Source organism: Octopus bimaculoides, chromosome 2 (assembly GCF_001194135.2).
Source record: "Octopus bimaculoides isolate UCB-OBI-ISO-001 chromosome 2, ASM119413v2, whole genome shotgun sequence".
Classification (NCBI taxonomy): Eukaryota; Metazoa; Mollusca; class Cephalopoda; order Octopoda; family Octopodidae; genus Octopus; species Octopus bimaculoides.
The window spans coordinates 125,517,876-125,540,914 of NC_068982.1; the positions used below are offsets into that span (position 1 = coordinate 125,517,876).

At 35.2% G+C, this 23,039-nt stretch overlaps 1 protein-coding gene across 3 annotated transcripts in view; it reads right to left on the reverse strand.

Moving 5' to 3' along the window:
* Nucleotides 1–4,021: 4,021 nt before the first annotated feature.
* LOC106871158 (innexin unc-9) overlaps nucleotides 4,022–23,039 on the reverse strand; it is a 24,367-nt gene continuing 5,349 nt past the window's right edge. Inside the window, exons 2-3 of one of the 3 annotated variants that reach the window (XM_014917469.2) lie at nucleotides 18,585–18,640; nucleotides 4,022–7,205 (exon numbers count right to left, since the gene is read on the reverse strand). In XM_014917469.2, coding sequence (XP_014772955.1) covers nucleotides 6,041–7,205; nucleotides 18,585–18,589 — 1,170 coding nt within the window. In that variant the 5' untranslated portion in view covers nucleotides 18,590–18,640 and the 3' untranslated portion in view covers nucleotides 4,022–6,040. Of the gene's footprint in view, nucleotides 7,206–18,584; nucleotides 18,656–23,039 lie in introns of all 3 variants that reach the window. The other 2 variants (XM_052965581.1, XM_014917471.2) reach the window with 2 other exon arrangements.

Here is a 23,039-nt window from a genome sequence, read left to right on the forward strand (position 1 = left end):
CCTCGTAGAGCTTTAGGTGCTTTCGCTCAATAAACACACACAACGCCCGTTGTGGGGATCGAAACCGCGAGTCCGCTGCCCTAACCACCGGGGGGCCATTGCGCCTCCACAAAATAAATGCGCCCTTTTAAAGCCTAACCAGGCTCACGGGCTCGGTTTCCCGATTTCAATGGCGTGCGTGTTCCCCAGCTGGACGGGACGCCAGTCCATCGCAGCATTACTCATTTTTGCCAGCTGAGTTGAGTGGACTGGAGCAACGTGAAATGAAGTGTTTTGCTCAAGAACACAACGCATCGCCCGGTCCAGGAATCAAAACCACAATCTTTATCATGGTGCTGACATCCTAACCACTAAGCCACGCACGCCGCCTTTAATAAACTTAATATTGCAGAGAATGACTGCCAATAGTCATCCTCTGCAACATGGCGAAGAGAAAGAGAAGTTGGTAGGAGACACCAGGGAAAGAAAAAGGCGTTAAAAGTTTTGGCTTTTATTCAGTGCCTGTAACTCATAAGACAGAGCGAGTACAAAGGTGTTTGGGTTTCTCCACGTAAGAAGCTCTGGTGCGCAACTAGTCTGGAATTGTTGGGTTTATGAAGGAAATATATATTGGGGATTTTTTAAAAAAGGGGAGAAGTGGTGTTAAGAGAAAGTAGAATAGAATTTAAGGTGATAAAAGTGAAGGAGCCTTAATTCTGGTTGTAGAGCGTGAAGTATTAACCAAGTGCATCTAAACTAGAACAACACAGTCGTTGAAGTCTATTAAGTTGATTAAACAATACGCAAAATATTTAAAAATTTTTATACAATTCCAAATAATATTTAATTTTACCAATAGGATTCTAGAAACATCGAATGGTTATGGAGGCCCATCTGAGTAAAATAGGAATCAAAAGGAGCAAAAAAAAAAAAAAAAAAAATGGTTGAAAACCACTGGTTTAAATTATAATCCGCAAGTTATTCCCTTGACCTTTATTTTCGGTATCAGAGAATTTGAACTTGAGACGTAACTAAATATTTTAATGTACTGAATCTCTCTTTCATTGCAGTCTTTATTCATCTCTAACATCAAAATTATAATTTGAATATTCAAGTATAGTCAATCAAATTTCTCAGCTCGACACTTTGTCGATTCTGTAAGAACAGGGAACAAAGTTGACTCATATGAGATGTAAGCTCAGAAGATATATATACCATAAGGCAATTTTTAGGTCAATTCTGCCAATCATTCATATATATATATATATATATATATATGAATTGAAAAACATGTTTAGTCAGATATTCACAAGCCTTTCTAAATGGATTTAGGTGCTTAGAGTTAAAGAAACTCCTCCAGAATATATATTTACATTTTGGTAGGCGTTAGTGTTAGCAATGACATATGACCAATTAATCACTTTCAGCTGACACATACACACACATGTATCAGTTCAGCAGTCTTAAGAATAATGATGTTAGTTAAATGTATATCAAATTGGTTCAGGAAACATGGTTGTTTAAAAAAATATAGAAATGACAAACAGATAGATGTTAAAATTACTGGAAATGTTGCCTATACAATTACAACTAAGGTTGAAAATAATGTTTAAGAAAACCTTAATAAGCAAAACGTGTGAATGTAATTTTCGCTGGCACAAAATGCCATGTTTATATGAACAGAAACCAACAGTAAAGGCTTCGACAGAATTAGATCAGATAACAATTTTAATAGAAAATTAAAGGTCTTTATATTAATAACTAGCAGAGGCACCCGGCATTGCTCGGGAATGAAATTGTTGCTTATATACTTGAAGAAAAAAAGGCAAAATATGCTGTATAGAAATTTGAGGACATTCTGTAGATGGACTCTCAGATGAATGATGGCTGTGCGCCTCTCATGAATGGGGAAAATTGAAGATGTGCCAAAAAGCCTCATTGGTACTTGGAAACTTTTACGAAAATTAAAATGGGGATTAAATGAAAAAAATGATTTACGTGAATATCCTCACAATAGTAATTGAAATAAATGGCGATTGTGGAACCCCACGCGCGTCTTTGTAAATATGTTTGTATACATTTATGTATGTGTGTTTGTAAGGGACAAAGAGGTTTGTCATGTATACGTACATGCATAAATATACATACATCTTTGGATGCATGAATATGACAACACAGCCCTTGACTCACTCACACTCTCTCTTACAAACACGCACGCGCGCGCATACACACGTGTGTCTTTGTAAATATGTTTGCATACATTTATGCCTGTGTGTGTTTGTAAGAGACAGAGTGTGAGCGAGTCAAGGGGTGTGTGTATGCGTGTGAGACAGAGTGAGAGAGCGGTGTGTATGTAGTATTTACTCTCTCATACACACGAACACACACAAAATAGAGAGTGAAGCTTTTTGCCGCTGTTACGTCAATACCGGAAGTTGACATTGAAGAACCTTTTTAAAGAAGTGAATCTTAAATATAAAGCAATATTATTTATTTTTAATTTAAAAAATCAAATGAAGAGCCTAACATTTATCCGAGGTCAAATTATTCATGCATCACAAGTATGGAAGCATTTGGTGAAGTCGATTTCACGTGAAAAGCGATTACACACACATCTGTTTTATATATAGTATAGATAACAATTGCCATCCAAAGCAGACTACCAAACTAATATAGTGTATTGATCAAGGCTCAAGACAAAAACCAACATGAGAACTGCTCTGGCAATGCCTTAAACAACAATTGAAAAAAAGGCTCCCTTGATGTGGTGAAGCATTTGCTTGTGAGGAAAACTGAAAGCAGTTTACTGAAATTAGATGAGGAAATGTCAGAGGAAAGCAATTTGATTAACTAGAAGCAGCCTCCCAACATGTAATAGCAATCATGGAACCTCAGTATTCAAGAGTTGAAACCATAAGTTAAGTAGTTATGAGAATGAAGTCAAAACTGTTTTTGACCTTCCTATACAACCCATTCTCCTCTAAATATCAAAACCATTCCCTCACCCACTCCTGATGTCACTTTAAAATTATGCATTTTATTATACAATGGTGTTCTATGCCATTGAAACAGCTGCTGAGCACGAATTATGAACTTTTTATGTCAACAAATAGTTCTTTGTTCATTGTGTGAATAAAAAGCAGAAAAGTATTAACTTCACAGGTAAAGAAAGTTTTATTTTACAAAATTTTATAGAAAGATAAAGGCTGCTCCATTTTACTGTTTACAAAAAACAACTTTATATGTAGACACGAAAGAGAGCACCTTTATCGGTGACAATCTTGTCTGTGCAGATGCTAGTACACATATGTAATACTAAAAGCATATGTAATATATGGGCGAGTAAAACAAGTTGGAATGACAATCCTTTTTTACTGCTATTACTTGGTCCCCTCAAAGGATTCTTTGTTGGCTCAGTGGTAGAAGTTATGGAAGAGTAAAGCGTTGACAAATCTAAAATGTAAGGATTCTGACTGATGTATCTGATTACACACTCCCCACAGAAGGACAGGAGGAATGAAAAACTCTTCATTCATATCACTCTCGGAGTGGTTGGTGCTTAGGAAGAGCATCCAGCTGTAGAAACTCTGCCAAATCAGATTGGAGCCTGGTGTAGCCATTTGGTTCGCCAGTCCTCAGTCAAATCGTCCAACCCATGCTAGCATGGAAAGCGGACGTTAAACGATGATGATGATAAAGAGTAATTTCTCTCTGCAATTATTCAAAATTATGTTTATCTTTTATAAAAATAAAAAGCAACATCCTTATTTAATTTGTTGGTCATTGGACTGTGGCAATTCTGCTTGTTTTAAACCTGGTGCTTACATTATCAGATAGACCATTATGCTTAGAACAGACAAACCAACACCAATTATCAAGAGGTGGAGAATACAAACACACAAGATGGGCTTCCACCAAATCCACTCACAAGGTATTGGTCGACCTGGGGCTATAGTAGAAGACAATTGTGCAAGGTGCCTCTAGTGCAAACATAATATCTGTAATAAAAGCACAACACATAGAACAATACAAAGGCAAAAAATGTTGTTAAATCTTTTATTAATACAAAATTACAGTTTACTTTACAAAATTGGTCCCTCATCCAGCCCAAATCATTACAGAAATAGTAGTGAGATTTCACCAGTCACAGCTATATATATATATATGTATGTATATATATATATATATTTATTTATTTTAAGAGGAATGAAGATAAGGAATATTCTTTACAAAAATAAAGATATTTGGACGGGTAATAATGTACAAGGGAAAGTGTCTTGTAAAGGAGCTCAATGAAACAGATATGCATACAATTTCCTGTACATTATGAAGACATTATTACACAGACTAAGCTAATTGTTCCAGTTTTAAACATTAAAAAAGGTTTTAAAATGGAAAACTTGTATAATATTCATTTAACCAAGTGTTAAATGCTCATTTAAATGGTTCCATTCATTTCCAGCTAATGGAATGTGGGGTGGGAAATATAACCCAGGAATAGGTTATTTGTAACAAACAGCAGTAAACTAGTTTTGCATGATGAGACTGGATGTTGACAACCCAGTTGGAAACACAAAAGGGATGGGGTTAGCAAATCTTTAGATTTGATAAGATGATTGTATTGTCACAAATAACTATACTAGACTATATAGTAACAGTCTTTTTATTAGATACACATTATCCCAAAATGGAATGTGTCAGATACTGCAAAGCTGGGGCAAATACCCAGCTATTCCAAGTTAGATATAGCTTATACATAAGCTAGTTAACTTTACAAGTATTTTGCATAATAGCAAAGACAAGAATCAACCAATTGAAAAACTAGTAAAAAACCCCACATAATTTAATATACAAGACCCTAGAAATTACACAAATTGTTGCAGTGCTCAGCAAAGTCATAGCACTGTGTGTGTGTGTGTGTGTGTGTGTGTGTGTGTGTGTGTGTGTGTGTGTGTGTGTGTGTGTGTGTGTGTGTGTGTGTGTGTGTGTGTGTGTTTCAAATTAAACATGATGATAGATGAAGGTACAAGATATTTCAGACAAGTTATGTGAAAATGATATTTCTTACACCAACAAATCACTGGAGATGGGTAAAATGTATTCTTTGGTCTGTTTATCTCAAATGAAAAGATTAAAAATGCTGATAATTATTATGGAAATTCTGAGCTAGATACCAGCTACAAATGGAAAGGGACTTTCTAATTCTTTTACCAGAAAAAAAAAACAAACAAAAAAAAACACTATGAATAAAAATTTAATTATAATTCATAATGGATCGATGATGCATATCCTGCAAATAGTCGCAAACAAAATATTTTTTAAAAATGGACTACTGATATATTTATTTTAAAAATGTATGACCAGTGGAGAGAGAGAGAAAAAAAGAGAAATCAGTAACTTGATGAAGGTTTATCACAACAGTTTCATATTCTAAAATTACGCTTTAGATAGCAGCTTAATAGAATATACACCACAATTTTTATGCATAGTATTATACTACATTCTACAAGTACAAATGGATATTGATAAATGCCTTAGTTGGAATACGTAATGTATAAAGTCTTATTCAAAATACATAAATTGGGATGGAAAAAAATGAATAGAAGGAAAAAAAACACAAAGTGAAATCATGCAATGAGAAAAAAAAAAAAAAAAAAAGTTCTTTTTGATTTTTTTTCACTAAATGAAATGGAAAAAATATCAACATAGAATATTATGGAACACTACAGAAGATTTTACATAACAGGAAAATCTGATAAGCTGAGTATATAAAATGGCAACTACAGAAATTACTAACAGTTCTTTGTATATGGAAGAACAGTCTTGTAATATAAAACTATGAAACTAATTTCAAATTTATTTATTTAAGAAACAAATGAATATTAGTTAAGGTTAAAAATTTTCAGATATATTTTTCGAAGTGTCAGAAAATTTCTGTAGATTGCCTTGAAATAGAAGTTTACAACTATTATAAATATCAAACTGTTTGGTGGGGTTCCTTTATTGAAATTATTGGTTTGCATTTACATTTTAAAGTGTGCTTCATTTAAAGGAAGCATTCTTAACTAGTTGGCTTCTCTTTGAAAATCTTCCATAACTGTTTCACCAAATCTGTCAAGACTAGGTCAGTTGAATTTTTACCTATTACTCTTAAGACAAAGACTCCATCATTGCGTAAATAGTTGTCTGCAAAGTTTCTATATTGTTTTTTATCGTTATTGATTAGTGGAGTAGCTGAAAGTTTCAAGTATTTCTTAACGTATGCTGCATTGTTACGTCGGTAAATCATGTAATAGAGCCAACTTATCATGTTTGCTGAAGCTAAAATGGCTACAAAAACAAACCAGAACCAAAGGAAAATAAAAATCTTTTCATTGAACAGGTTAATAGGCAAGACACATTGGACAGTAAATCGTTGCAGATTAGTCATTTGCCGAATACTGAAATCACACAAAGTGACTCGTGGAAATAGTGGTGATTCTTTAAAAGCACCATATTCGTTGAAGTGTTGCATCACTTGGAAACCGTAAATGCCAAAATCAGTTGATAGAAAACTGTTTAACATAAAGAACTGTCCAATGATATTTACAAGATATAAGACTTTAATACTGAGATAAAGACCAGATAAATATGTTCCTTCACGTTTACCACAGAAGCAGCAGCAAATTTTGGCAAACTTTTGGCGAGTTTTCACAACGAAATTACAATGGTAAATACGATTAGAATCAAGCCAACGATCCATGAAATATGCTATGTGCTCGATAGTTTTCTTGCGATCATCAGGTGAACCATATTGAGTCTTCTCTGATAATTCACAAAGCTTGTCTAAATTAACGCCTGAGGTGCCATGAAGAATTCTCCAGAGCAAATTCGGGGCTTTAAACAAAAGAGCTTGAAAAAGAAGAATTAAAGGCACCCACTGGTAGTATGTCAATTGCCTGTCTTCTCTTTCATTAATATTAACAGGAATCGTGTCTGACATTGGAATATAGTAAGTATTTGAAATCCAGCATATCCATTTGGTATAGGCAACATATGCTCCTGTGAATTGGGCTGGGCACCAACAGTGTATTGGGTCACCAACCAACTGGCCTGTAGTGACTACTATTGCAAAAAGAACAAGGACAACCGATGAGTATATATGGCTCATGCGATCAACCCAGTCATCATTGGCTGCTGAAGTTAGACGGGAGAAGGTGGAGAAGGATCCGAACACACCCCACACCCTGCAAAGAAAGAAAAACAAAGCTAATTAATATTTCTGAGCTATAATTACATCTGATAAATAATCGACAATAATCAAACTGCAAACATTTATGTAGGAAAAATGTACAATTAACCGTTGATAAGTAATAGTTACAAGCATGTAAATGCAGTAGAACTTAACATGTTTGTAGCTATTTCTAGATAAAAGAATATTTATGCAAAGTATACGAAACATTTTCTTTACAAATTTGATTTAAAAAAAAAATTTTTTAATTTAAGAAAAATTAAATATTTTTCAAAACAGGTAAAAAAAAAGAAAGATTAAATATACTCACCACCTGTCATGAATGGTATATGAAATAATATTTATCAATTTAAATATTTTACAATTCTATAGTGACATGGCTTTTTATAGATATACATTATTTAGCTTAGATTTTTGCACTGGAGGAAGGCAAAAGCATTTTAGCAGTAGCATGCTTCTCAAATAGAGCTTATTTTAATTGAATGTCCCTTCTCTTTCAGACAATAATTTGTGGAAGGTAGGTTTGGTGAGATTGTTCAGATGCTTGAGTGGAGATGTACAATTTTGTGCTGTTTCCAAGAAGTAAGGTGGAGAGGAAGTTCTGCTAAGTTTCTCACAGGCAAAGAACATAGGTATAAGATTTTCTGGGAAGGTAACACTCATGGGATTGGTGGTGTGGATATACTCCTTGCTGAGAAATGGGTTGATAAAGGTACTCAAGGTAGTCAGAGTCTGTGATAGAATACTTAACCTTAGACTAGTGCTGCAACATGGATTAGCAACCATTATCTTGGCCTATGCCCCTCAGCCAGGCCTACCTGATGAACAAAAAGAGCGATTTTATGACACACTCTTTGAGACTACCTTGTTGATGAATGACAGGGACCTTCTCTTCGTGGATGGTGACTTAAATGGGCATGTTGGACAACATCCAGAGAACTTCCATGGTGTACATGGTGGCAAAGGATTTGGTTCCCGCAATGAGGAGGGAACCAGGATGCTGGAGTTCTGTGATGTAAATGATCTAATGATCTGTAATACCAACTTCAGGAAACCAGCCAGTCACCTGTTCACCTACCAGTCTGATAGGCACACTAGTCAGATTGACTACATTCTCACCAGAGAATAATGAGAAAGATGGCTACTTATAACTGCCAAAACATTCCCAGGTAAAGAATGCACCCCCACAACACAGGTTAGTAGTTAGCAACTTCAGGATCAAGACTAAATGGCTGTCCAGAAGATGACCAGTGAGGGAAAAAAAAGGGTCTGGAAGCTTAAGGATCCTCTGAATGGACAGCGCTTTTGATGAAAAAGAGGATATAGCATCACATAATGTGGAGGACAATTGAGGGTTCCTACAGGACAACCAGTTGAGGGCTACTGACCAGATCTGTGGCTGATGCAAAGTCCCCTCTTGACCTAAGGTGACATGGTGGAACAATGTAGTTGAAGGGCCATTAGGGAAAAGAAACTGGCATGGACGGACTGAAGGTGTGGTGGTAGCAGGGAACTGAATCAGATTGCCAGAAGTGAAGCTAGGAGATACAGGTTTACTTAGCCAGAGAGAAAGCAGATAAGAAAAAATTTGCCAATGTTCTGTGTCATGAGGACTAGAGACTTCAAGCGTTTCTTTAATAATAATGCATATGGAGTTCAAGATAGTGGTTCTAGTGTACAAAACTTAAATCATTCTATATAATTATGTGTACATACATGTAGAATGATGTGTGTATACACATGCGTGTGCATTTATAAATACATAATCTTTTGTTTTTATCATTGGACTACACCTATGCTGGAACTTGAGTTTAGTCAAATTAGTCAATATATATATATATATATATATATATATATATATATATATATAGGCGTAGGCATGGTTGTGTGATAAGAAGCTTGCTATTGTGTGGCACATTAGACAAGTGTCTTCTACTATAGCCTTAAGCCAACCAAAGCCTTGTTAGTGAATTTGGTAGACAGAACCTGAAAGAAGCTAGTTGTGTATGTGCATGCTTGCCCCCTACCACTGCTTCACAACCTGTGTTGGTGCATTTACATTCCCTGGGGCAGGGTTGATTCGTTCAACAAAGATTCTTCAAAGTGCCCCAGCATGGCTACAGTGAAATGACTTGAAACAAGACATAGCCTAAGGCTATACTAGAAAACATTTGGAAAAAATGTTGTGTAGTGGGATGAGCCACATGGTTGGGAAACAAGTTTTTTTATCCACAGCTATTCCTGCACACACACACACACATAAATATATACACACTTCAATATATATATATATATATATACACACTTCAATATATATATATATATATATACTACATATGTACACACGTAATTACATATATATGAAAAAGACTAAACGGTTTAAGTGAGGCCTATTATCATTTAAATACATTAGCAATGTTATTTCTTAAAATCATTTGAAATCATTATACGAATTTACATATTTTATAAACATTTAAAATCTCAATTGCATTGAGGCTACAAGCCACAAGAGATCTAAAGGTGTTAAACTTTATTTTACATAATTCCCCCACTCCACTGATGCTTATTTAGAAATAGTTTCACACGAATACTTAATAATTAAAACTGTATGTCAATCATTTATTTACTTCATCACATCACCACCACCTGGGAGAAATATTTGTTCTTGTGTCACAGAAAATTTAGTGTATAACAGACCACATGTTTACATTGTAATTCCCCCCCCCCATGTTTTATTCTATTGTTTTTTGTTTTTCCAAAAGCAACTGGAGAGATCCCAAAAGCTGCTGATTTAAATGTGTCCAATTGCATTTAATGGCAACGTGTCAGCCATTGCTGACTGCAAAAGTCATTGACAAGTTGACAACCAGCTAACAGCAAATAGTAACCTTTTCCCAAAAGGTGGTCTAGTCTATTCACACACACACCCACACACACACGCACACAAATACACAGCAAACTAATTTTTCAATCCAAGCCAATTTCAAAAACAAAAAAAATTTTTCTTCTATTTATCTAGCCTTGAGTTAAAACTAAACCAAGCAACTACAACTACCTTACTACTGTCTCGTAAGCTAGTCACATTACATTTTGAACTCAAATATTACACTAAAACCAACTAGATATGACTAGCGAAAGACTTCTTTCAATGTTTTTACTGGTGTCTGGATGGAGGAAGGTAGAGAGCTCATGACTTTCGCAAGATTTTATAAATTGGTGAGATTCTGGGGATGGGGCAGTGTTGATACTCTGAGTGTTTTAATACAGAAATGGGAAGGAGAGTGAATGCAACAAGGGTGAGACAGAGTAGAAAGAGGAGTTAGTAAGGGACACTTTAGACAAGGAGGTTATCAGTCCAGCTAGCTGTGAGGAACAGCAGCCACTATCCTATCCCTTCTTTTTCTTTTATTTGTTTTCAGTCCTTTGACCGTGGCCGTGCTGGAGCACCGCCTTTAGTTGACAAATTGACACCAGGACTTATTCTTTGTAAGCCTAGTACTTATTATATTGGTTCTTTTGTCAAACCGCTAAGTTACGGGGACGTAAACACATCAACATTGGTTGTCAAGCGATGGTGAGGGGACAAACACACACGACAGGCTTCTTTCAGTTTCTGTCTACCAAATCCACTTGTTCGGCCCAAGGCTATAGTAGAAGATACTTTGCCCAAGGTGCCACACAGTGGGGGTGAACCTGGAACCATGTGGTTGGTAAGCAAGCTACTTACCACGAACCCACTCCTGCACCAGGAATAGCAATAAAAACTAGTGAATATCAACTGGGGCTTTGTGAAAGCTATTTTATTAGAGAACTTCTCATGAAGTAGATTTAATGAATTTCAACTCCTAAGATATTAAGGAACTCTTTAACCCTTTACCATCTAGCCATATTCATGTATGACTTTATATTTTTTCAAGCGCAGGAGTAGGTCATCACAGATTCAATACAATTAGATAACACTGCTCGCAGTTTAACTGCAATTATTTTTTTTGATGAATGACATTTAAGAGTGGCTGTGTGGTAAGTAACTTGCTTACCAACCACATGGTTCTGTGTTCAGTTCCACTGTGTGGTACCTTGGGCAAGTGTCTCTTACTATAGCCTCGGGCTAACCTTGTGAGTAGATTTGGTAGATAGAAGCTAAAAGAGTCCCGTCGTAAATATATGTGTGTGTGTATGTGTTTGCCACCCTACCATCTGGTGTGTTTACATCCCCATAACTTAGCGGTTCAGCCAAAGAGACCAATAGAATAAGTACTAGGTTACAAAGAATAATTTCATTTGACTGCTCATGACTTTCGCAAGATTTTATAAATTGGTGAGATTCTGGGGATGGGGCAGTGTTGATACTCTGAGTGTTTTAATACAGAAATGGGAAGGAGAGTGAATGCAACAAGGGTGAGAGAGTAGAAAGAGGAGTTAGTAAGGGACACTTTAGACAAGGAGGTTATCAGTCCAGCTAGCTGTGAGGAACAGCAGCCACTATCCTATCCCTTTTTCTTTTATTTGTTTTCAGTCCTTTGACCGTGGCCTTTAGTCAAGCAAATCAATTTGCTTGACTAAAGTATAAAAGCGCCCATTATTTATGGGATGACCTAATATATGTAGGTTAACTGACTTTTTTCAGTTTCTATCAATGAAAACAAGGCATTTGTGCCCCTAAGCCTACTCTGTTGAATGGTTGGTGTTAGGAAGGGCATCCAGCCATAAAAACTGTACTAAAAGACACAGAAGCATGGTTCAGGCTCCTGCCTGCGAGGTCCTGTCAAACCGTTCAACCCATGCCAGCATGGAAGGAGAACGTCAAATGAGGATGATGAAGGCTATAGCAGAAGACAGTTGCCCATGGAACTGAGCAGTGAGGCTGAACCCAAGACCACATGGTTGGGAAGCAAGCTTCATCGTTGCCAGTGCCCCTGGACTGGCTTGTGCGGATGGCACATAAAAGACACCATTTTGAGCGTGGCCGTTTTCGTGTGGGTGACACGTAAAAGCACCCACTACACTCTCTGAGTGGTTGGCGTTAGGAAGGGCATCCAGCTGTAGAAACTCTGCCAAATTAGATTGGAGCCTGGTGTTGCCATCCGGTTTCACCAGTCCTCAGTCAAATCGTCCAACCCATGCTAGCATGGAAAGCGGACGTTAAACGATGATGATGATGATGATGATGATGATGACACACACACACGTACATACATGCAAAAGATACACAAATATTCATGTCATTTAACTATGCCCATTTAGATTCTTTTTACACAAAATTGGGTTGACTTATCTTTTAAACGGTGTCTATGATGCACAGCTTCCATATTTTGCCTTACTTTTTGATCTGCTATTGTTTCATTACAAAAAGATAAATTTATCAATTTTACATGAATAAATGTTATGAGCAAAGTTTCACCAGATAAAACTTAAGAAGTCAATGTTCCCTCTGATATAAGGCTGAAAGAGTGCAAAGAAGTTTTTGTTTTCAAATGATTCCAATGTACAAAGTTGTTTCAGTTATCTTTGTGACACAATGTAGACTAGTGATTCTTACCCTGGGATGGGGGAAGAACTCACAAAGGGGGAGCAACAGTCAGGAGAGGAATGGTCTGAGTGTTTTTTTTTTCCCCCTATTCCTCTGAACAGCCAAGCTAAGATTTAACTAGATTATAAAGAAAAAAAAAATCTTTGGAAGTCCATTTTGTATAATATTTACTTTAGGATTCAAGCAGCTCTTTTTAGATGTTACCCGATAATTTCATGTCAGTGGCCAATGCTTGGAAAGAACCGGTAATAAAAGATTTGCTAGGAAAGAAGTTCATTGGATAACAAAAAATTCGAAGAGAAAAATATGGCTATAATAAACATTTATAAAAGGATTACTAAGTTCTAGAATGTAAACATAAGCCCATTATTTAAAGTTAACTGCAAAGCAGTAATATATGTGCTCGGTTCCTATTCTTCTCATGTTTTTGTCTTACACATCAAAATGAAAATATAAAGTCAACAACAAAGCTACAAAACAGCTTGTTATGTCTTAATTTTCTACACTTTTGTTCTATTTCTGCTGAAATACACTGCCTTTGTTTTAGTTTTAAGAATAATGAATAATTTACTAAGATAACTCGGTCTGAAGGTGGTGTTTGGAACATAAATTAACATCAGAATTTTGATAGGTTTTAATTTAGATCACTTTTATGGAACATTGCATCATAGAACCCAAGAGCAGTCTCATAGCACCTGTTGCTATGAAGGAATCGCTACATAATGATGTGAAAATCAGTAACTGACATGTATGAGACAGCATGCAGTAATGAGATGAACCATTTTTTGTTAGGCTGAAAGGAGACTGTTTTGCAACTAAGGTGTCAATATAATAGCAACCATGTTACCCACTTTTCTTAATTGGTGAAGTCGATGTTTTTTTTTCACTTCTTCCTTTTACAGAATTCATATTATTCCTATTAAACTATATTGTAACAGAACGAGATCTTGTTACTCTGTTGCTCCATTTATATAGGAAGGAGAAATCATTTCCTTCTTAATAAGTATATCTTAACTTGTAAAACTTTCAGGTTTTGCTAGTAAAGGATACTTTTTTAAAGATATTGTCTAAATATTGGTTTAAAATTTTGGCACAAAGCCAGCAATTTCAGAGAAGGATTGATTACAACAACCCCAGTGTTGAACTGGAACTTATTTTATCAACCACAAATGGATGAAAGGTAAAGTTGGATGAAATGCCATGAAGTAGTTTGCCCAGCAAACTACCAAACATTTCTGCCAGCTCTCATCATAAGATCTTGAACAGATATAAAGCATTGGATCTATTTCAAACTTTTTGCTCTTCTTTTCAATACTAATTTTGTTTTCCTACAAAAAATAAAGAACAAAGATTCTTTGTAGTCAAGATCACATTAAAATCTGAACCAAATGATTTAAGTATTTACATAAATTTTAAGTTTGTTTCACATGGGAAGATATAAACCTATAAACACTCACTTTTGTCTATAATTTACTTTTTGAAAGCAATTGAAAAATACTTTCCCCAATATTTTTCACCCTTATTATATCCAACTTAACATGGAGGTCTTGTTGGAACACCGAGTATCATCACGCTCTTTTAACATGTTTTCCATGCTGGACATGGGTCGGACAGTTTGACTGGAGCTAGCAAGCTGGAGAGCTGCACCAATGTCTTGGTTTCTACACCTGGATGTCCTTCCTAACACTAACCACTTTGCAGTGTGTGCTTTTAATGTGTCACTGCACAAACACTTTTAAGTAAAACTACAAGCACTTTTGTGTGGCACTGGCCCAAGTGCTTTTTATGTGACACCAGCACAAGACTTGCAATCGACCTTGTTACTGCAGATCCTCACATATAGGTGCTTGGTGCATAAAAGCACAGACACACAGATCATAGCAGATGAGAATTGTCTGTGATGAGCAGCCGAATTCCCATATGTGATTTTATTCTACTAAAAAGCATCAGTGAAAAGCATCCGGTCACGACATGCCTATCAAATCTCACTGCTACAATATATAGAATATCAGCATCTTTTAAGACACTAATGTCGCAAATAGCCAGCAGATTTATAACAAAATTCATTATTAATTATGGAAGCAGTATTCACCAGATGTTTCCCAGTGGTGATTTCCAGGAGAAGGAAATTGTAATATAGGAATTTTGGCACACATGACAGGCAATTCTCATCTGTTATAATTTGTGTGTGCTTTTAGGCACCAAGTGCCAATATGAAAGGACCTAACAAAGGTAATAACACAGTATTCAGTATTCTAACAACACATCCATGTTAAGTTGGATATAATGGTTACTATATGGCATTGATACTGCTTATGTTGCTAATATTTCATTTTTCACTGTTTTCAAAGGCACAAAAGTGACCATGTTGTTTAGAAGATTGCTACCCAACCAAGAGGTTTTGAATGCCAACCCACTGTGCAGCAGCTTGACAAGTGCCTTCTGCTGAAGCCAGAGGCCACTCACACTTGTGACCGAATTTGGCAGATGAAAACTATAGGAAAGCTATGTGTGCATATTGTTCAAAATCCATGTTCATAAGCTTTTATATTGTCTTCCTAAATACCAAATATTAAGCAATCATTTTATTGATTAAAAACAGAAAGACAAGAGATAATATATATATATATATATATATATATATATATATATATATATATATATATATATATATGGCTTTCCAGCATGGACAACAAATGTTAAATGATGATAACAATATATCAATATATATATATATCATCGTTTAACGTCCGCTTTCCATGCTAGCATTGGTAGGAAGATTTGACTGAGGACTGGTGAAACCAGATGGCTACACCAGGTTCCAATCTGATTTGGCAGAGTTTCTACAGCTGGATGCCCTTCTTAACGCCAACCACCTAGAGTGTAGTGGGTGCTTTTACATGCCACTGGCAAGAAGGCCAATCAGGCAGTACTGGCAACGGCCATACTCAAAATGGTGTATTTTATGTGCCACCCACACAAGAGCCAGTCCAGGGGCACTGGCAACGATCTCGCTCGAAAATCCTTACACATGTCACGAGCACAAGTGCCAGAAAGGCGATGCTGGGCACAGGTGCCATCCTGATTTCGCTTTCGCTTGCCCCAATAAGTCTTCACAAGCTAAGTTTATCTCACATATTAGTTTCGATCAGAAAAATTTAAATGAAACTAAGGTATAAAAGCAAACTACATTGGTAGCAGTCAAATTTTTCATTCAAGAGTCTTTTATAACCCAATATTTACATGTTTATATTATATATATAGCTTCATCTATTTAAGTTCCCCCGTTCAAAATTTGTGTGTATGCACATGCACTGTAAAGCACACAAAACATTTAGTTCAGTAGTGACCCTCACTCAATTAATATGATCTTTTTCTTTAAATTTATTTAACCTAAACATGGTATTATTTCTAGTGGGAAGTAAAAAGGGGAAGAGATCAGGACTTTCTTCAAAATAATATTCAACTAGAGCATTACATCACAGCCTTGATAGCGATAGTTTTACTGAATGTTGCTGATTGTAAGAAGGATTTTTAAACATTATTGCATAAGTGGTTTTGCTAATGTGGTAGGGATACTTGTACATATAACTAAACCAAAAAGTCAAAATGTTAGCCAATATCTAGAGCTGCTACATGCAGTAATGATACATAAATGGCAGGCAGTGGAGCAAGACATGCAGTGAAGCATTTGACAATATTGTTTTCACCTAATAGACAGCTCAGATTTAAAGTTAGTAGAGTTTAAATGAAAAGGTGCCGATCTTGAATACCAGTTCAGTAACTATTTAGGTCATAAAACTAGGTAAAAAAAAAAATTATGCCTGTTGAAACATACACGCACCAAGGAGAGCAGTTAATGGGATAGCTTTACAAATCAAAAATCAGCAATCAATTACTACGGTTAAGTATTATACATCAAACCTAAAAATTTGACCCTTTAGGATCTAAACAGGCTATATCCAACCAAAATATTGTACCTGCTTCATGTTCAAACTGGCTAGATCCAGCCTTTCACATCCACCCTACAATGTCAATCTAGAAATATAAACAATCACATCATCAATTGATATCTCAAAGCAACAAGATAATTCATGATTAATTCAAAGCAATATGAATAAATATATTTCACGGAGAAACTTCAATGCTAAAGGGTTAAATACCACAGCATTTAATACATTTGATACCAACCCACATAAGATCACTTGTGGTTCTGATGCAAATTACCTGTTTTAAAGTGATTTAACCTTTTAGCATTCAGATTACTCAATCAAATGCAATGCTTATTTATTCATATTGTCTTGAATTAATCATGCAGCATCTTGTAGCTTTGAGATTTCAGCATAATTATCTATTTTTAGAATGGCATTGTAAGGTATGTATAAAAGGCCAGATTTGGCTATTTTTAACATGAAAGTGGGATATTTTGACCAGATATGGCCAATTTAAATGCTAAATTAAAACTTTCCATCAAAATGTCATGTTAACTTATGCAAACACCAGCTTGAGTTATTTTAAATTCTTCATTGTATTAATAATTGACTAACACAAGGCAAGTGCATTTCAACATAAATATAGTAATAAATACGTTAAATCCTGAGCTTATTCTATCATAGTCATGCTTCTATGACCTAAGGTTACTAGCACCACTTGATTCTGTAGACAAAACCTGTAAGGAAACTAGTTAATCCTGGATACCTAAACCATTTTTGGATCTTTTTTAAAACGGGGGCCACATTTTTCATTAACAAAACACTTTGAAACTTGGAACACTGGTAGAATGTGTCATAAAACATCTTTTTCTCTTAGTCTTCTTAAAAAAAAAAGAAATCCATAAATTATTCCATGTTAAAGTTGTCGAATTTCTGTAATTTCAACCAATCACTGACGTCCATTCAGTCGATATACATTAAGTGCCGACTACATAAACAAACGATTCTGAAACAATTAACCCTAACCCTAGGGTTAGGGTTAGAGTTAAAGCAAATTTAAAATGAAAAAAGCAAATAAAACGAAGGTATGGAGATTAAATACGCTTTACATCGCTTAATGAGCCAAAGGAGTAAATGTAAACAACTGAATACTTGTCAGTGATTGGTTGAAATTATCGAAATAAGAATTTTTTACATGAAATAAATTCGAATACAAAAATATTTTTCTGTTCTATAACACAAACTAGATAAGTATACGAAGTTTGAAAGTCTTTCGGTACCAAAAACACTACGTAAAACATTAATGAAAAATGTGGCCCCTGTTTTAAAAAAGATCCCCATTTTCCCCTCCAGTTAAATATAAACTTGAGCGGCAGAGACATAGCTTTCATAGACAACAAAATGCTCTCAATAGGATAAGGAATATTGACCACCACATGAAGGCTAATAACTTGAACTGAAAATGCAATTATGCTGAAAGCTTCATTAGAGTTAATTTTACTACAGCATCTTCATTTTTATTAAAAATTCACAGGATCTCTCAAATGGTTACAAAGAAGATAAAGAGAACGAGTTGAAGAGCAACATTATTAAGCAAAATAACTAAATGTAAGAGAAAAATTTAATCCAAAGCCAAAACAGTTCAAACTAGAAGCATGCAGAGAGAAGTGTGGATATATATATATATATATATATATATATATATATATATATACACACACACACACATGTAGAAAGACATGTATATAGAGAAAGAGAGAAGGGGGGAGAGAGAGAGAAAGAGCAAAAAGGAAGTAGGGAGAGAGAGCAAAAAGGAAGTAGGGAGAGAGAGCAAAAAGGAAGGAGGAGCCAGGACAGAATAAGCTATATTGACTAAACATTCTACATGGGAGAAAAGTTGAGTTTCACTTACCCCATTGTTTTATTTAAAAGGGCTGGTTAGGATTGAGTATACAGATATTTTCCTAACTGTTAGAAAAATAACTAATTAATTAAAATTCAAGATAAAATAAAGACTAATAACTTATTAATGAAACATTTCAAGTCTTATTTCTTACATCTATTATAGAGTACAAAAAGTAAAAATTTACATTATAAATATAACACCAGCTGAAATAAAAGCAATAAGCCTATCTGCTGGAGGAGTGTTGACTGGTGTTATAAACGAAGCATTTTGCAATGACATTATTTTAATATCCATCAACCTCTGTGACTTATTTTACACACTTAAGCTTTTTGAATTTCTGATTGTGTAAAGTTCAATAACCAACTGCTGTCTCAACACCAGAAACCAAGACTAATGATTGAGTCTAAGAAACAGAATATTTGTTTAGTCAGAGCATCTGATAGAATATGCTTTGCAGCATTTCTTCTGGCTCTCTGCACATTGAGTTCAAGTCCCAAGATCAACTTTACTTCTTATCAGATTACCAGATTACCAGTCAAGTGATGGGATTAATTCTCTCTCTGGAAGAAGTCAATTATGACCTAGAGAAAGATGGGCACAGCCCTATTGTAATAAGCCAAGCATCTTCCTAAAATTTATCTTTAATGTATTTCAAAGCATACCACGTGAACCTCTTTGTCAAATCCCTTTTAGATAAGCTTTCAGAATTATTGAGCCTCCAGTGATTTTCCTTGGTTGCTTTGGTAATTCAGGACTTGTTTTCCGGCAACTAACACTAAATTTTCCTACACAAATGAATCAGGCATTCCTGTATGGAAAAGAAATACCAAGATTGGACTACAAATAGTGAATTACATTACTTTTCACGACTGACTCCCATCAATTTTTTTTTCCATTTGTTTAACTAACTCAACTAAGAGCATACCTACATATTTTTTATTCACAAATAAAATTTCTATTTTGGGCCTAGACCACAATTTTTGAAAATGCGCTACTTTACGAAATTCATCTGAGAACTCCAGTTCAGAGCAACTATATTCCTTTACTGTGGTTACAGTGTAGGACTTATGATCGTAAGATTGTGGTTTCGATTCCCAGTCTGGGCAATGCATTGTGTCCTGTCCAGTGAGGAATATATATGCTAGAGAAACCAGCCCAATGCTCCTTAAAGAGTAATGTGGACTAACTAATATTCCTTTATTACCACTTACTCCTAAGCTATTATCTATTACCAGCTTCTACAACAGATTTAGTGGAGGCACAATGGCCCAGTGGTTAGGGCAGCAGACTCGCGGTTTCGATTCCCAGACTGGGCATTGTGTTTATTGAGCGAAAACACCTAAAAGCTCCACGAGGTTCCGGCAGGGGATGATGGCAAACCCTGCTGTACTCTTCCACCACAACTTTCTCTCACTCTTACTTCCTGTTGTGCCTGTAATTCAAAGAGTCAGCCTTTTCACACTGTGTCATGCTGAATATCCCCGAGAACTATGGTACACGTGCCTGTGGAGTGCTCAGCCACTTGCACGTTAATTTCACCAGCAGGCTGTTCCATTGATCGGATCAACTGGAACCCACGACGTTGTAAGCGACGGAGTGCCAAGAACAACAGATTTAGGTTGTACCTTTAAACTTTTGTAATAAAAAGAAATTAACAACAAAAAAAAACCCACCACCACTAATGGAATACATCCAAAATATTTCCTCTGCACAGACACCATATATAGAAATATTAACACTTTATTAAACCTTCTAAACACAAACTAGAACCAAATACAATCTCGTATGACAATCTAGAGAAACTCTTTACAATATTCAAGCATTAATGAAAATGTATAATATATATGTAATGCCCTTTTACAATCTAAGCTCAGTATTTATGAAAAATGCTAAGTGACCTCATCATCAGATTATGAAATTATTCAGATAATATACAAATGTTGATTAATAATAGTCTAAAAGTCAAATTTCTGATTCAGATAAACAATTCTTTATTATTCAAATGATTATTTCTCAGTCTTTCCAATTTAAATTCATCTAATCTTGTAAAATTGTCCTTGAACACCCACACTTGAACTGGAGAGAGGTCAGGGAAAATGGAAAGCAGGTTTAGTTTGAGTGTATAACCAAAACTCAAATTGTAATTTCATCATTTTATGTCCATGTTCGATGCTGACATGGCTTGGACAATTTGACATGACAGATCTTACATTAAAGTACACCATTTGCTTTTCATTGATCTTTATTAGAAAGTGCTCTTCAAATTTTATCTCAAATTACTAGCTTCTTGCCAGAAAAATAATTCAAGATTTAATATTTCTTCATGGAATGTGTTGTCTAAAGTAAGAAATCTACTTTCTTGGTACTCTAAAGCTTTTGACTAAATACAGTGGTGCACATATGTAAGCAAGGATGTGTACATCTGAAAGTCTAGCAATACTAACCTTCATAATGGAAATTAGTTTGAAATTAACATAGTATCTCTTTGCCAATAACATATATGTTTAATTCTGTCTCCAAAAATGTCAGTCTCAGGATTTTAAAAATTAAGTTCATGAGACTAAATAAATAGCAAACTTCCCAGGCACAGCCTTCAATAAAATCAAATTTTATTGTTATTTTTTTTAAAGTTCCACTTTTCTCATGGAAAAAAGCTGTTTTTTTCAAACTGGATTGTCTTCTTTGCAATGGCTAAAGCAGGAAGAAGCAATTTATCTGAACTGGAAAAATTAATTCAGTTGTATCTACTGACACCTATCGACCTTGATGACCTGAATATGTGACATTATGATTTCAAAATAGAAAAACGTAACGTTTAATGAATAATCTAAGACAATGAATGCTAAAAGTTCATAAGCACAGATTACATGAAAAACAAAATAACTATTTAGCTTAGGTTACTAGAAGACATCAACATATAAACGACAACTTAAGATATTAAAAAGAACTCTGCAGAGAAACAGAATTATCCATTTCAGTTCGCCTAGCTTGTAAATATCTTAAAGGTCTCTCCCAAGATTATGTAGGACTCATAGTTTGTAAGCTGTTTTGGTGCATCACGTATTCCTCAGTAAACTTGATGAAATGCTGGCGAAAACAATCTAAACTTGTATTTGAAAACATCCAATTCTTCATGCAAATAGTATTTGCTGGCTGGTTGTGTTGTTAAGAAACGCTTTCTGCAAATTATGATTTCGTGTTCGATTCTTCTTTTCAGTACCACAGGTATTGTTCATACCAGCCTAGGTCAAAGATCTTGCGAAATTTGGTAGATAGAGAACAATTTGAACGAAACAATTGTTGCATTCAGTAAATGAAGTAGTGAGTAGTGAAAGTAGTCGTTCATAGTGAAAGAAGTTCAAAGTGAAAGTAGTTCAAAAAATAATTCATTCATATTGAAGACTTCGTAGTGAAACTGTCATTCATTCATGAAAATAAGTCATTACATACAAAAGATTGTAGTATTGTACTTTCATTTTCTCGCTGTTTCGATCAGTAAAGTAGCACGCAAATATATCATCTTTAAAAAATCTTAAACATTTCAAATTATATATAAATGTAGCTTTGGGCTTCCTTAACATTTGTCAAAGAACTTTTTCAATTAAAATACATTTTCAGCCTTCAACAGTCGGAAAAATACCATTCCAAGTTTTTATGAAGCTAACTGGGACAATAATAATAATGTTTTCATTGAATAAGAAGCATACCTACAGTTTTAACCCATAATCACCGACTTTGTTTCTTCGTAATTTAATGAAAAATGGTAATTTCTTAATGAAATTCTGCAAAGTAAATAAAAAAAAGCACCCAGTACACTCAATAAAATTTTGAGTTAGGAATCATATTCAGCCACACAAACTATGCCAAAGCAGACATTGGAGTTTGACGCAGTCTTCTGGTTCATCGATCCTGTCGAACCATCCAAACCGTGCCAACATGGAAGATGGACGTTAACTGATGACTTTTATCAGCGTAGTTTTAATTCACACACTCCAAGACTTGTCCCTGCATAGTTTCATTAAAAAATACGAAGAAACAAAGTCGGAGAGACGTGAAACTGTAGCTATGTCACAGAATATGCATAACTTTAAGAGTATTCTACAGAGACGACGGGAATTGCGAGGAAACCGTCCGGAGCAACCGTTCGCATTCTTGGGCAGGTAGCAGACTTAATGTGTCGCTCAATTTAACATCGCATCTGGCCTTGGAGTACCTTTAAGGAAGTCCGTTTCAGTAGCTTTAAGACAAATGTTAACCTTCTTCCTTGCACTGAACAATCAAAAACATTAATAAAGTAAAAAAATATCTCAGATAGAGCATGCATGCAACAGCAAAGCTTGCCTTATGTACCAGGATTTATTCTGGTTTGTCAAATATTACGAATGGATTATTTTTGGCAGAAGAGAGCTGAACAGAACTCTAAATTAAACAAAATAGTGATAAAGAAAAAAAAAAAAAAAA